Source organism: Rhipicephalus microplus, chromosome 7 (assembly GCF_043290135.1).
Source record: "Rhipicephalus microplus isolate Deutch F79 chromosome 7, USDA_Rmic, whole genome shotgun sequence".
Taxonomy (NCBI): Eukaryota; Metazoa; Arthropoda; class Arachnida; order Ixodida; family Ixodidae; genus Rhipicephalus; species Rhipicephalus microplus.
Window position 1 is genome coordinate 121717383 of NC_134706.1, and position 13103 is coordinate 121730485.

The 13103-nt window shown below is 44.9% G+C and overlaps 1 protein-coding gene across 1 annotated transcript in view; it reads right to left on the reverse strand.

Moving 5' to 3' along the window:
- Positions 1-13103, reverse strand: part of LOC119179089 (cytochrome P450 3A43) — a 111231-nt gene that overhangs the window by 50622 nt on the left and 47506 nt on the right. The window contains exons 6-7 of the mRNA XM_075869613.1: positions 8114-8351; positions 268-398 (exon numbers count right to left, since the gene is read on the reverse strand). Coding sequence (XP_075725728.1) covers positions 268-398; positions 8114-8351 — 369 coding nt within the window. The remainder of the gene's footprint in view (positions 1-267; positions 399-8113; positions 8352-13103) is intronic.

The window sequence follows — 13103 nt, forward strand, 5'->3', positions numbered from 1 at the left end:
CGTGTGGTTTTTTATCTGTGTCACGTGTTTGTGTGTGTTTTGTGTTTTCGCCGTTCATAACCACGGTGCGCAGGAGACAATGGTTCCGATTTTATTATGGTCATAATGATTTTTTTATTTACTGCATTTTTTTCTTTCTACTGGCATCGGACAACTACGGCACCGCGCAAGACCCGCACTGTGATATCACAATTGCTTTCGCTGTAAAAAATATACTCACTCCCAAACAAGCATCACATACCTAGTAGAATCTATAAACATACAGACCTGCGGGTTCTTCCTCCGGTACATGATAATTTCTGCAGCCTTTTTTGTCATTTCAACCATAGGATTCTCGTAGATGGCTCCTAAAAGCCTGGAAGGACCGCTTAGCAGCCGTGGCCAGTGGTAGAGGTTCTCTGGAATAGCATATAGTTAAGAGAATTTGTTTTATCACACCGGAACACAGTATGTCAGGTGTCGCCGTTAAACGAAACATATCAGGCCTCATATTCGCTTCCGCTTAAAGAAAACCAGTGAATTCATAATATTCAATCTGGAGTGATGTCTTGCGTATTCGCACCCAGTTCTTTAGGTTCCGGCATTGGGACAGAAAACGTTACCTTCATGGAAAAAAAAACAATAATAACATAAGAGTGTGACCTTAACCGGCAAGCGTCTTAGGGAAACCGAGTCTATGCTCTGGGTCATACGCATCAAAGGTGAACGCCTTATTAGTATTCAGTACCTTATAGAAGTTTATGCCTAATACATAACTCCTAAAGGTTTATAGATGTATACTGACACCAGTATTAGACGTCACGTAACACAGATGTTTCTCATGACATGGAATAATATTTCGGCAAGTTGCGTTCAAGATTAGAACGCGATAGAATAACTTGGCACCGTTCACATAGTCTTCTAGATCACTAGCGTGCCTTCAATTTTCGGTGGACAGGCCAACTATGCTACAACAAAAGGAACTTCTGTGAGCATGTTCAAGGCTACTTCAAGCTATTCTGTAATGTCTACTACAAGTGAAATGGACAAGTACCCGCTATGCGCCTATGAGAACGCGCAAGGCTACTTGGCCGATTATCAAAAGCAAGGATTATTATTCAATATGCGTCCGCGGGGACACCATTAGGTAATTATGATGTATACCCACAACTTTTGTAGGGAGACAACACTACGAAAACTGCAGTTAGGGTATGCACAGTGACGTAAGATGACGGCAATATTTTCCTTATGCCTGCAGTTCTAACCTTTATGAAGCAGACATATTTCTTTTACGTATGAGGTCTTACTCAGCCGCACCCTTCTGTGCTATTCGATGTACTAAGGCGCCAGGGATACTTGGAATGTTCTAACACCTTTTAACTGCCCTCCTCGTCGCATGCTTTCGTTTCGTAATAAATTAGGAATAATTCCGTCTGAGCAATTTGTGACGCATTGCGCAATTACTATGCCTGGACGCCTGGCAAAACTGCGCTTCTGCTACAGATCATTACACGCGTACAGGTAACTTATCAATTCGTGAAATAAACATTTATTCCTCCTCCACTTCAAAACAGCGCAAAGCATGGGCGTGGCTCTACGGCTGAACACCTGTTTTTCACCTAAATGACCTGGGTTTGATTTCCACTCGAACCAACTTTCTTTATTTGAAATTGGCATCTTCCTCAGTTACCATCTCATGAAGAAAGCGGGATATTTTGCTCACAGTATTCGAGGCTGACGTCGGCACAGGCAGGACATTTTCTTCAAAATGCCCTCATTGATGGTATTACGTTAACACAATCTAGTTTCACCGGATTCAATACTAATGATTTTATCACTTTATAAAATGTTTACCGTAGTACATATCTGCATATTTTAATTTTTATGATTTATTAACACTTAAATAGAACATTTATTTGTAGTGACCTTGTGTCGTGGAATGGTATATTTCTTAGCAGTATGATAAACCAAACTTTCTGCTCAAGTTTAGTTCATGGCTTTAAAATAGAAGTGTTAAAAACTGGCCTTACGTTTCTAGACTAATTCGGTCACTTCTTCAGCGGGTGACTGTCTGTCTGGCTAGTACGCAAGCAAATTTTTTGTATGTATGCCCCCTCTCTGCCATCGTTCTTCCTATCTTTCTTATTACTGCGTGGTTGTTTACAATTTCCAAGTTGAAAAAAAACTAAATATCTGTCACCGTAAATATAGTAAGCATGGTGTGGCAGCCATTCTTCATTCCAATGCTTATACAGGGTAATCTCGCTTGACAATAAACTCTCTGACTTTTCACTCACACATAAATTCGTTTTCAGGCTTAGGACATTTACTACTTGCACACAACTTCTTTGTCCACACTTTGCAGATCACTTCATTTACATTATCGCCTATATACTCAATAGAGTTCATTCTCACACAAATCCTAAATATCAGCGATAAAATATTAGTGAATAATTGAAGGCCAGACAAAAGCAGTCCTAGTTACATAAATTTTTCACCATAATCATCAACATCATCAACATCATCATAAGCCTGACTACGCCCACTGCTGTACGAAGGTCTCTCCCACATTCCGCCAGTCAACTCAGTCCTGTGGTTGCTGCTGCCACTTGATACCCACAAATTTCCTCTTTCTTCTGCCCTCTTAACTTTCTTTCGCCCCTGACCCGCTTGCCTTTTTTTTTGAAATCCGTTCTGGGATCAATAATTACCAGCGGTTACCTCGCCTTAATTAACGGCCCTCAGTGCCCAGCAGCTGCGAAGCAACTGACCATGGCGGTGGTCAGATCTGCACCGCAGCAGAGGGTGCTAAGAATCTCTCGACCCGGACAGGCCGCCATTGTAACTTGATTTTGGCAAAGTTTAACGCTAGAACCTTATCTAGTAAGGCAAGTCTAGCTGTGCCATTCAAGGAGCTAGAGGGTAATAGACGTAATGTAATAGGGCTCAGTGAGGTTAGGACAAATGAGGCCTATACAGTGCTATATAACGGGCACGTCCTTTGCTATCGGGGCTTGGCTGACAGAAGAAAACTGCGAGTGGGGTTCTTTACCCACAGAAACATAGCTGGCAACATAGAAGAATACTAGAGCATTGAAGAAAGAGTGGTAGGTATTGTAATGAAACTCAATAAGAGATACAAGATGAAAGTGATGCAGGCTTATGCGCCTACGTCCATCCATGATGACGCGTCAGTTGAAATCTTCTATGAAGACGTGTAATCAGCAATGAGTAAGGTAAAAAACAGTGTACTATACTGATGAAAGACTTCAATGCAAAAGTAGGGAGGAAACAGGCTGGAGACGAGGTAGTAGGAAATTATGGCATCGGTACAAAAAATTACAAAGGGGAACTTCTAGTAGAATTCGCAGAACGCAGTAATTTACGGATTTTGAATACCTTCTACCGAAAGCAAGGGAACCGTAAGTACACACGGAGGAGCCCTAATGACAAAAATAAGAACAAAATAGACTTTATAATGACTGCACAACCTGACATTGTGCAGAATGTAGAAGTGCTCGGGAAAGTAGAATGCAGTGACCGTGAATAGTACGGTCTTGAATTCGCCTAGACTTGAAAAAGGAACGACAAAAACTGATACGCAAAAAGCCAATCGATGAGCTAGCACAGAGAGGGAAAGTACAGGAATTCATAGTCTCGCTTAAGAACAGTTACTCGGCTCTTATCGAGGAAAATAACCTTCGCGTTGAGGACATGAATTTTAATTTTACGAATAGCATTACGGAGTGCAGTAGAAGTTGGAGGTACTGTAGTTAGACAGGACACTGGAAAGCTGTCCCAGGAAACGAATAATCTCATTAAGAATCGTCAAAGCATGACAGCCTCAATTACAACAGACAAAATAGAGTTAGTAGAGCATTCAAAGTTGATTAACAGGCGTAAGGTATTCGTTGTAAGAAGGTATAACATAGAGAGAATTGAACACGCTAGCGGAGGAAGCGTCAATGCAGTGAAGAGAAAATTAAGAGTAACGAAAACCAAATGTATGCACTAAGGGACAAGGAAGGCAAAGTAACTACCAATATGTGTAAAATAGTAAAATTTGCCGAGCAGTTTTACAGAGATCTGCACAGTAGTCACCACAGCCATGATCCTAATATAAGAACTAGCAGTAACCCAGATGACGCCCGACCAATTATTATAGAAGAAGTCAGAAAAGCCTTGGAGAGCATGCAAGAAGGCAGAGCTGCTCGTAAATATCAGGTAACATCATATCTGCTGAAAGATGGACGACAGATTGTGTTAAAAAAACTAGCGACCCTGTTTACGGGGTGTATCCTGACGGGAAGAGTACCAGAGTCTTGGAAAAATGCTAACATCACCTTAATACATAAGAAAGAAGATGACAAGGACTTGAGGTATTACAGGCTGATCAGCTTGCTCTCCTTAGTATACAAGCTATTTAGTAAGGTAATGACTAAGATAACATAAAAATAAATCAACCAAAGAAACGAGCAGGATTCCGAACCGATTACTCAACAATAGACCACATTCATACTATCAATCAGGTAATATAGAAATGCTCAGAATATAGCCAAACTTTCCACATAGCCTTCATAGATTACGATAAGGCGTTCGATTCAGTAGAAATATTAGCAGTCTTGCAGACACTGCGGAATCAGGGCGTCGACGAAGCATATATAGACATCTTGGAAGAAATCTACAGGGGATCAACTGCTACCATAGTGCTTCATAAAGAAAGCAACAGAATACCAATCAAGAAGGGTGTAAGGCAGGGAGAACAATCCCCGAATGCTATTTACCGCGTGCTTACAGGAGGTTTTCAGAGGCCTAGAATGACAACGGTTAGGCATAATAGTTAATGAAGAGTACCTGGGTAACCGGCGCTTCGCCGATTACATTCCATTGCTGAGTAACTCAGGCGACGAAGTGCAACTCATGATTACGTAGTTAGATAAGTAGAGCCGAAAAGTAGGTCCTAAAGTTAATCTGCAGAAAACGAAAGTAACGTACAACAACCTCGGAAGAGAACAGCGCTTCGTGATAGGTAATAGTGCGCTTGAAGTTGTAAAAACTATGCCTTCTTAGGGCAGGCAATAACCGCGCAGCCAAACCACGAGACTGAAGCCATTGGAAGAATAAGAAGGAGATTGAGCACATTTACCGAGCACTCTCAAATCATGAGAGGTAGATTGCCACAATTCCTCAAAAGGAAGGTATACAACAGCGGCGTCTTGCCGGTACTTAGCTACGGAGATGAAACCTGGAGACTTACAAAAACGGTTCAGCTTAAATTGAGGACGACGCAGTGAGCAACAGAAAGGAAAGTGGTAGGTGTAACCTTAAAAGACAAGAAGAGAGCAGAGTGGATTAGGGAGCAAACCGGGGTTAAGGATAACATAGTTCAAATCCATAAGATGAAATGGACATGTGCCAGGCAGGTAGCACGTAGAACGGATAACCGGTGGTCATTATGGGTAGCTACTGGATTCCTGAACAAGGCAAGTGGTTAGGGGGAGACAGACAGTTAGGTGGGCAGAAGAGATTAAGACGTTTGCGGGTATAAATTGGCAGCAGCAAGCACAAGACCGAGTTGGCTCGCGAAACAAGGAAGAGGCCTTTGCCCTGCAGTAAACGTAGTCAGGCTGATAATGATCACGATGAGGATGACGATGATCTCGCCTTGGCGCTACGAGCCCCTCCTATGACCACGTTTTTTTTAAATTTCTACTACGATGTCCTTAACAGCTATTTTTTCCTGATACATTATGCTCTCTTCTTGTCCCTTAGGATTTTACCTATCAATTTCCTTTCCACTGCTCACTGCACCGTCCTAAACGTAGGCTGAACACTTTCTCTAATTGTGCAGGTTGCTGCTCTTTATGTAAGCACTGATAAAGTGCTGCAGTTATAATATACCTTTTTCTTCAGTAATAGTGGCAATATGCGCTTCATGGCTTGAGAATGCCTGCTAATCAGCGCCATCCCATTATTATTATTCTAGTTATTTCAATGTTGTGGTTGAGCTGTGTGGTCACTACCTGTCGATAGGAGCCGCTCTCTTTTACAGCTTCAAGTGCACTGCCTGCTATCTCGAAACGCTCTTCCTTTCCGTGGTTGTTGTGCATTATTGTACATTACTTTCACTTTCTGCTGTTTAGGTTTAAGATTTACCTTTTAGTTCTTTCTGTTTAATTGACTAATCATGAATTGCAATTCACCCCCTGAGTTACTCAGCAATGCAATGTCATCGGGAAAGCACAGTGCCCGTAGAATTGTTAGTCTTCGAATTCACCTACACTTGAAGAAGAAACGACAAGTCATACACAAGAAGCAAATCAGTGAGCTGGTGCTGAGACGGAAAGTACAGAAATTCAGAGCCTTGCTTTAAAACAGATAATTGGCTCGTATCTAGAAAACCCGCCTTAGCATTGACACAGTCAATCATTATCAGACGAGTATTATTACAGAGAGTGCAGTGGAAATTTGAGGTACGATAGTTTCACAGAGCTCTAATAAACTGTTGCGGGAGGTGAAGAACCCCATTAAGAAACATCAAAGCATGAAAACCCCAAATACAACATACAAAATGGAACTGGTAGAGTTTTCAAAGTTTATTATTAAGCGTAAGGTATTCCATGCAAAAAAGTATAACATGGAGAGAAATGAACATGTTATAAAAATTGAGGAGGCGTCGAAGAGGAATTTCGGGATAGGCAAAAAATCTTATGTATGCATTAAGGAAGCAGAAAAACAAAGTAACAACCAATATAGAACGGATAGCTAGAGTAGCAGAGGAGCGCTACAGACATCTGTACAATAGCCGGAAAGAGCACGTTCATAATGTAGGAGCTAGCAGTAACCTATATGACATCCCACCAGTAATGACATAAGAAGTCAAAAAAGCCTTGAAGAGAATGCAAAGAGGCAAAGCTGCTGGTGAGGATCATGTAATACCAGATCTGCTAAAAGACAGTGGACTGAATCTTTTATAAAAACTCGCCACACTGCAAAGTGCGCTCTTGCAGTGAGGGTACCAGAATCTTGGAAGAATGCTAACATCATCTTAATTCATAAGAAAAGGGAAAACAAGAACTCGAAGAGTTACAGGCTGATCAGCTTGTCTTCTTCCTATACGAGCTTTTCACAAAGGTAATTGCTAACATAATTGAGAATGCATTAGAATTCAATACCCTAAAGCATCAAGCATGATTTCGTTCTGGCTACTCGACAATCTACCACATTTATACTATCGATCAGGTGACAGGAAAATCCTCAGAATACACCATACCGCTATACGTAGTGTTAATAGATTACGAGAAGGCATTTGATTCCAGAGATATCAGCAGTCATGTAGACACTGCAGAATCACGGCATCAATGAAACATTTACGGACATCCTCAACTAAACCTAGAGCGGATCAACTGTAACCATAGCACTCCATAAAGACAGCGACAAAATACCAATGAAAAGGGTGTAAGACAAAGGAATACGATTTCCCAATGCTAGTTAATGCGTGCTTAGAGGGGGTACTCAGAGGCCTTAAATGGGAAAATTTGTATATACTAGGTAAGGAAGAATACCTCGGTAACCTGCACTTCGTAGAGGAGTGTTACGGGTCAATTCACACTTCTTGGCAATTTTTACTTGCCACCTAACTCAAAGCGCGCGGAACTACTTTGCATAACACTCACAACTAAATCCTGCTGCCATGACCCGAATTCAAACCCATGACATCTACCTTTATTTGCGTTACCCTACGAACTTAGCTGCTAAAATTGGTACAAGATATTATACTTCATAGCTTTGAAGAAAGGGATGATTTTGTTACCGCAGCTGCGATGGCAACGTCCTCTTGGCGTCCTTGGGGATATCTGTTAGGCGGTATGACTTCGGCACCCCGTGTTTATGACAATCACGATTCCGGCCTGTTTGTTTCACAAACGCCAGGCCGCACGGCTCAAGCACAACATTATTTCGCTACTCGAATGAAAAAAACAGTGCAAGAGTACCCATATAGATGGAAGAAGAGACGACAAGGCGCTGACCAACTAGTTTAACTTTCGCTTCTAGTGCAGTTATTTCGCTACGTTTCTTCGTTTAAACTGGGTGTGGCTGTTTTTCTGTGGTTCCCAGCAAGATTTTTACTCACGGCCAAGGTGATACAAGACACCCGTAGTGACTGTCGGAATGACAGCCAGTGAGTTTTTGAACAAAGGGTTCTCGGGGTTCCGTTGTACGTCTGTGTCAATGCCGAAAGCCGCCTTGGCGATCACGTCGAAAGTGAAGCGCTCGCAGAGGTTGTTGATGTCAACATCAACTTCCCTGTCCGAGTGTTCACCCAGGATATCAATGAACTGCTGTTGGGCGTGCAGCAGTGAGGGCATCACCTGTGGGATGAGCGAGCAAGAACTTTCATTCGCTATGCATCTAAATGAGTTATTTGTCGGGACACTAGAAGTGCTACACTTGAAAGCGTCGATTTTCGGATCAACACCCCAAACTAGATCAGTGTTCGCTTCTATGCTCACAATTATTATACTGAATGGTATTTCCAAATTACCACTTGAACGAACCAAAGTAACAGCTTTCTGGTTTTATGCTCGTAATTCTTACCCTTTTTGAATGATTTCGGTCATATCACCGTTCCCCACCAGCTCTGTTTGGATAATAGCATTGCTGATTCTGGTCCACTTCTATCCTTCGGTAACTACAAAAGTTCAGAGCAACGCCTATGCCGTAGTATTTGATGGTGTTGCAGCGCAGCATAAGAACGGGTCTTCTGTTATTAACAGCTGTGAGAGCCGCCAACTGTACCCATTCGAACATATCGTTCCAATCCCAGAAACACAATCCTTTGTGTAGTTTGGACAGTGTGTAACGTTTCGCCATACCTAATTGTACCTATTTTTTTGTATATACAAAACGCCATGCACTTTGCTGGCTATCATGCTTGAAATATCCCACTGGGACACAATCGGGCCCCGAGGAGAACTTTGTGCAATGGAACTCTGGGAAACATTATCACGTCAGTGAATACTTCTGTCTCATACCATTGGGCCCCCCTAAGGCTTGGAATGAAATGCCAGCATGTGTATTTTTGCTATTCGCTTCAAGCCACATCCGTTATATAGATCGCCGAAATCCAGATTTACGTGACCTTATTCAAAGACTGCGGACCGCGACACCTGAGTCGTCCACTGGCCCAATCACGCTTGTGAACGATATATTGTTAAGCGGGTGAGAGAATGAATGAAATAAATATATTTACAAAATCTACAGGGAGATTCAGAGGCAGCTGCAGCTAAGATGGAAGAACAGCCGCAACAACAACACGAGCACGGTCGCTTTCATCACCTTCGTCGTTTATGATGCTCTTTCGTTGCCGATGTAGTGTAACATATAACCCCCCGCTGCTGGCAGCGCCGTCGCGGCGCCTAAAGGAGAGTAGGGTCATATGCGGATATGTACGGTTTGAGGCGGGTAACGTGGACGACGTCTGTATCGGGTGCGGACGACGATGACTGCCTGTCCAACGGAGCAATCTCGTATGTGACATCGGTAAGCCGGCGTAAAACCTTGTAAGGCCCCGAGTAGCGAGATAGGAGCTTCGAAGAGAGGCCAACGTGGTGGCATGGTGTCCAGAGGAGAACCAATGAACCTGGAGAGTAGGAAACTACTCTGTGATGGCTATCGTAGCGGGCCTTCTGAGAGAGCTGCGAGCCAAGACGTTCCCGTGCTATTTGGCGGGCCACTTGAGACCGAGCAGTGGCATCCCGGGCGTACTCTGTAACCGTTAGCGTAATTGATGGGAGAAGAGTCTCGAAGGGTAGCGCTGAATGGCAGCCGAATAATAAATAGAAGGGGGAGAAGCCAGCGGTGTCCTGGCGTGACGACTTGTACGCGAATGTCACATAAGGCAAAGTACTATCGCAATCAAGGTGATCTTTGGAAAGGTACATGGAGAGCATCGTTGTCAATGTTTGATTTAGGCGCTCGGTAAGACCATTTGTTTGTGGGTGATAGGCCGTAGTCAGCTTGTGACGCGTCGAACACGAGCGAAGGATGTCACTTACTACTTTTGAAAGAAATAAGCGACCACGATCAGTCAGCAGCTGTCGAGGAGCGCCATGGTGAAGAATTACGTCATTAAGCAAGAAGTCCACGACGTCAGCGGCACAACTTGTCGGTAGCGCTCGTGTGATAGCGCATCTTGTGGCGTAATCAGTGGCTACGGCTATCTACTTGTTTCCAGTGAGAGAAGTTGGAAATGGTCCACGGAGATCAAGACCGACGCGGTAGAAGGGATTGGTGGGTATGTCTATTGGTTGGAGCGGACCAGCTGGTGGCAAGATGGAATGTTTGGAGCGCTGGCAGGACTCACATGCAGCAACGTATTTTCGCACAGAACGGTAAAGGCCTGGCCAGAAAATTCTACGCCGCACGCGATCGTACAAGCGCGTGTCCCCGAGATGTCCCGCGGTTGGGGCGTCGTGAAGCTGTTCAAGCACAGCGGAACGGAGTGTCGCAGGAACTATGACTAGTAGCTCTGGTCCTTCGGCGCTGGCGTTGCGTCGGTAAAGAATGCCATCGCGTAGAACGAACAAGTGTAGCGACGGGTCTACGTGGGGCAAGCGTAGACTCTGCATGATAGACCGCAAGTGGACACCGCTGAGCTGTTCCTTGTTATGTCGGTGAAAGCCGACATGGCGAAGACACAAGGGTCAGAATCATCTGCTCAAAGGTCAGGTGGGTCCACGGGGTGACGGGATAGACAGTCGGCATCCTGGTGCATTAGGTCAGATTTGTAAGCCACGTCGAAGCTGTATTCTTGTAGTTTCAAGGCCCAACGGCCATGTCGTCCTGTTGGATCTTTAAGGGACGACAGCCAGCACAAGGCATGTTGATCTGTAATTACCGAAAAGGTGCGGCCAAACAAGTATGGTCGAAATTTTCCGACTGCCCAGACTAGTGGAAAACTTGCTCTTCCAAGGAGAAAGGAGGCGACTGGCATAAGCAATGACTCAATTTTGTCCTCGTTGCCGCTGGGCGAAAACAGCACTAATTCCATGTCCGCTGGCATCGGTACGCACTTCAGTATGGGCGGACGGCTCGAAATGGGCCAAGATGGGTGGAAAAGTAAGTATTGTTTAAAGGTGCTGAAGGCAGTTGCTTGGTCAGTACCCCAATAAAAAGGCATGTCCTTATCCAGTAGCTCCGTAAGTGGTCGGGCAATGTCAGCGAAATTCTTCACGAAACGTCGAAAGTAAGAACAAAGGCCGATGAAACACCATACATCTTTTGCGGAACGTGGTAGGGGAAAATCTTTGACAACTCGAATTTTGTCAGGATCAGTTGCACGCCTCGAGCACTGACAAGCTGGCCGAACACAGTGATATCCCGACGGCCAAAGCGACATTTGGAAGAGTTGAGCTGAAGTCCTGCTTTCCGGAAAACCTCAAGAACAGCTGTTAGGCGGCTATGGTGGCTTTTGAATGTAGGTGAAAATAGGATGACGTCATTGAGATAGCACAGGCACGTGGTCCATTTGTATCCACGCAGGAGAGAGTCCATCATTCTTTCAAATGTAGCTGGCGCATTACACAGTCCGAATGGCATAACCTTGAACTGGAAAAGTCCATCCGGTGTGATGAATGTGGTTTTCTCACGGTCTCGATGATCGACAGAAATCTGCCAGTATCCTGATCGCAAGTCGATAGATGAAAAGTAGGCAGACCCATGTAGGCAGTCGAGAGCATCGTCAATCCGCGGCAGTGGATGCACGTCCTTACGTGTTACTGTGTTTAAGTGATGGTAGTCTATGCAGAAGCGCCAGCTGCCATCCTTCTTCTCGACTAGCACGACCGGCGATGCCCATGGTCTGCAGGAAGGTTCGATGACGTGTTTTGTGAGCATTTTTTCAACTTAGTGCTGGATAACTTGTCGCTCAGCATTTGACACTCGATAAGGACGTCGTCGGATGGGGCTGGCGTCTCCAGTGTTAATCCTATGAGTTACAAAGGATGTCTGACGCAAAGGGCGGTCATCAAAATCTAAGATGTCGCGGTAAGATTTCAGCAGGTGCCGGATGTCAGCTGTCCGTGCTGAAAGAAGGTCTGGAGCGATCATCTTGTCGATGGTGGCATCCGCTACGCTCTTCAAGGATGAAAACGGAGAAGAGGACAAAGAAGATTTGGCAACTAACGCCGAAATGGCAGCATCTATAGAAAAAAGTTTTGTCAAAGTCATACCATCTGGGATAACTTGAGCGCACCAGCTGAAGTTTAGGATCGGAAGAGTTGCTGTATTTCTCATGACTATCAAAAGCGTGTTAGGCACGGCCACATTTTTGGCCAGCAGAACGTCAGCAATAGGTGACAACATGTAGTCACCATCGGAAACAGGAGGCACTGATCTTAGGTTCACATAAGTAACGGCTTGAGGCGCTAGGCAAACGTGATCTGCAGAACACAGATGGGGTTGAGCTGGTGTTGGGTCATCATGGTAACACGGTAAATCAAGTTGAAGCATGCCGGTTCCACAATCAATAAGGGCAGAGTGGGCGGATAAAAAGTCCATGCCGAGGATAAGTTCATGGGAACATTTCTCGAGCACAGCAAATAGCACTGTCGTGGAGCGATCAGCCACACTTATGCGCGCGGAGCACATTCCAAGCACGGGAAACGTGCCACCGTCGGCGACCTGGACGAGTGGCACTGTGGGTGGCGTTAAAGCTTTCCTAAGGCAGCAACGAAGTTCTGAATTCATCACTGATATGTGAGCCCCTGTGTCCACCAGTGCAACAACGGGTGTGTCATCTACTTCAACGTCAATAAGGTTGCGTCGAGTCGGCAGCATGGTCAGACGATTCGGCGGGCAAGTGGTTGATGCAGCATCACCTCCGGGAGCTGCATCATCTAGTTTTCCGCGGCAGGTGGTCAGTCGGCGACGTTGGTCGGCGAAATGGGGGCGAGCGAGACGATGGGCGACGGGAGAGCGGTGAACGGGACTGGTGAGCATGCGGAGATGGAGAGCGACGACGATATGGCGGCATAGAAGGAACGTCTTCACTGATGGCCGGAGGTGACTCCCGGTAAGTTTGAAACCGTCCATGATCGCTCTCTGGCCTATGGGGGTACCCA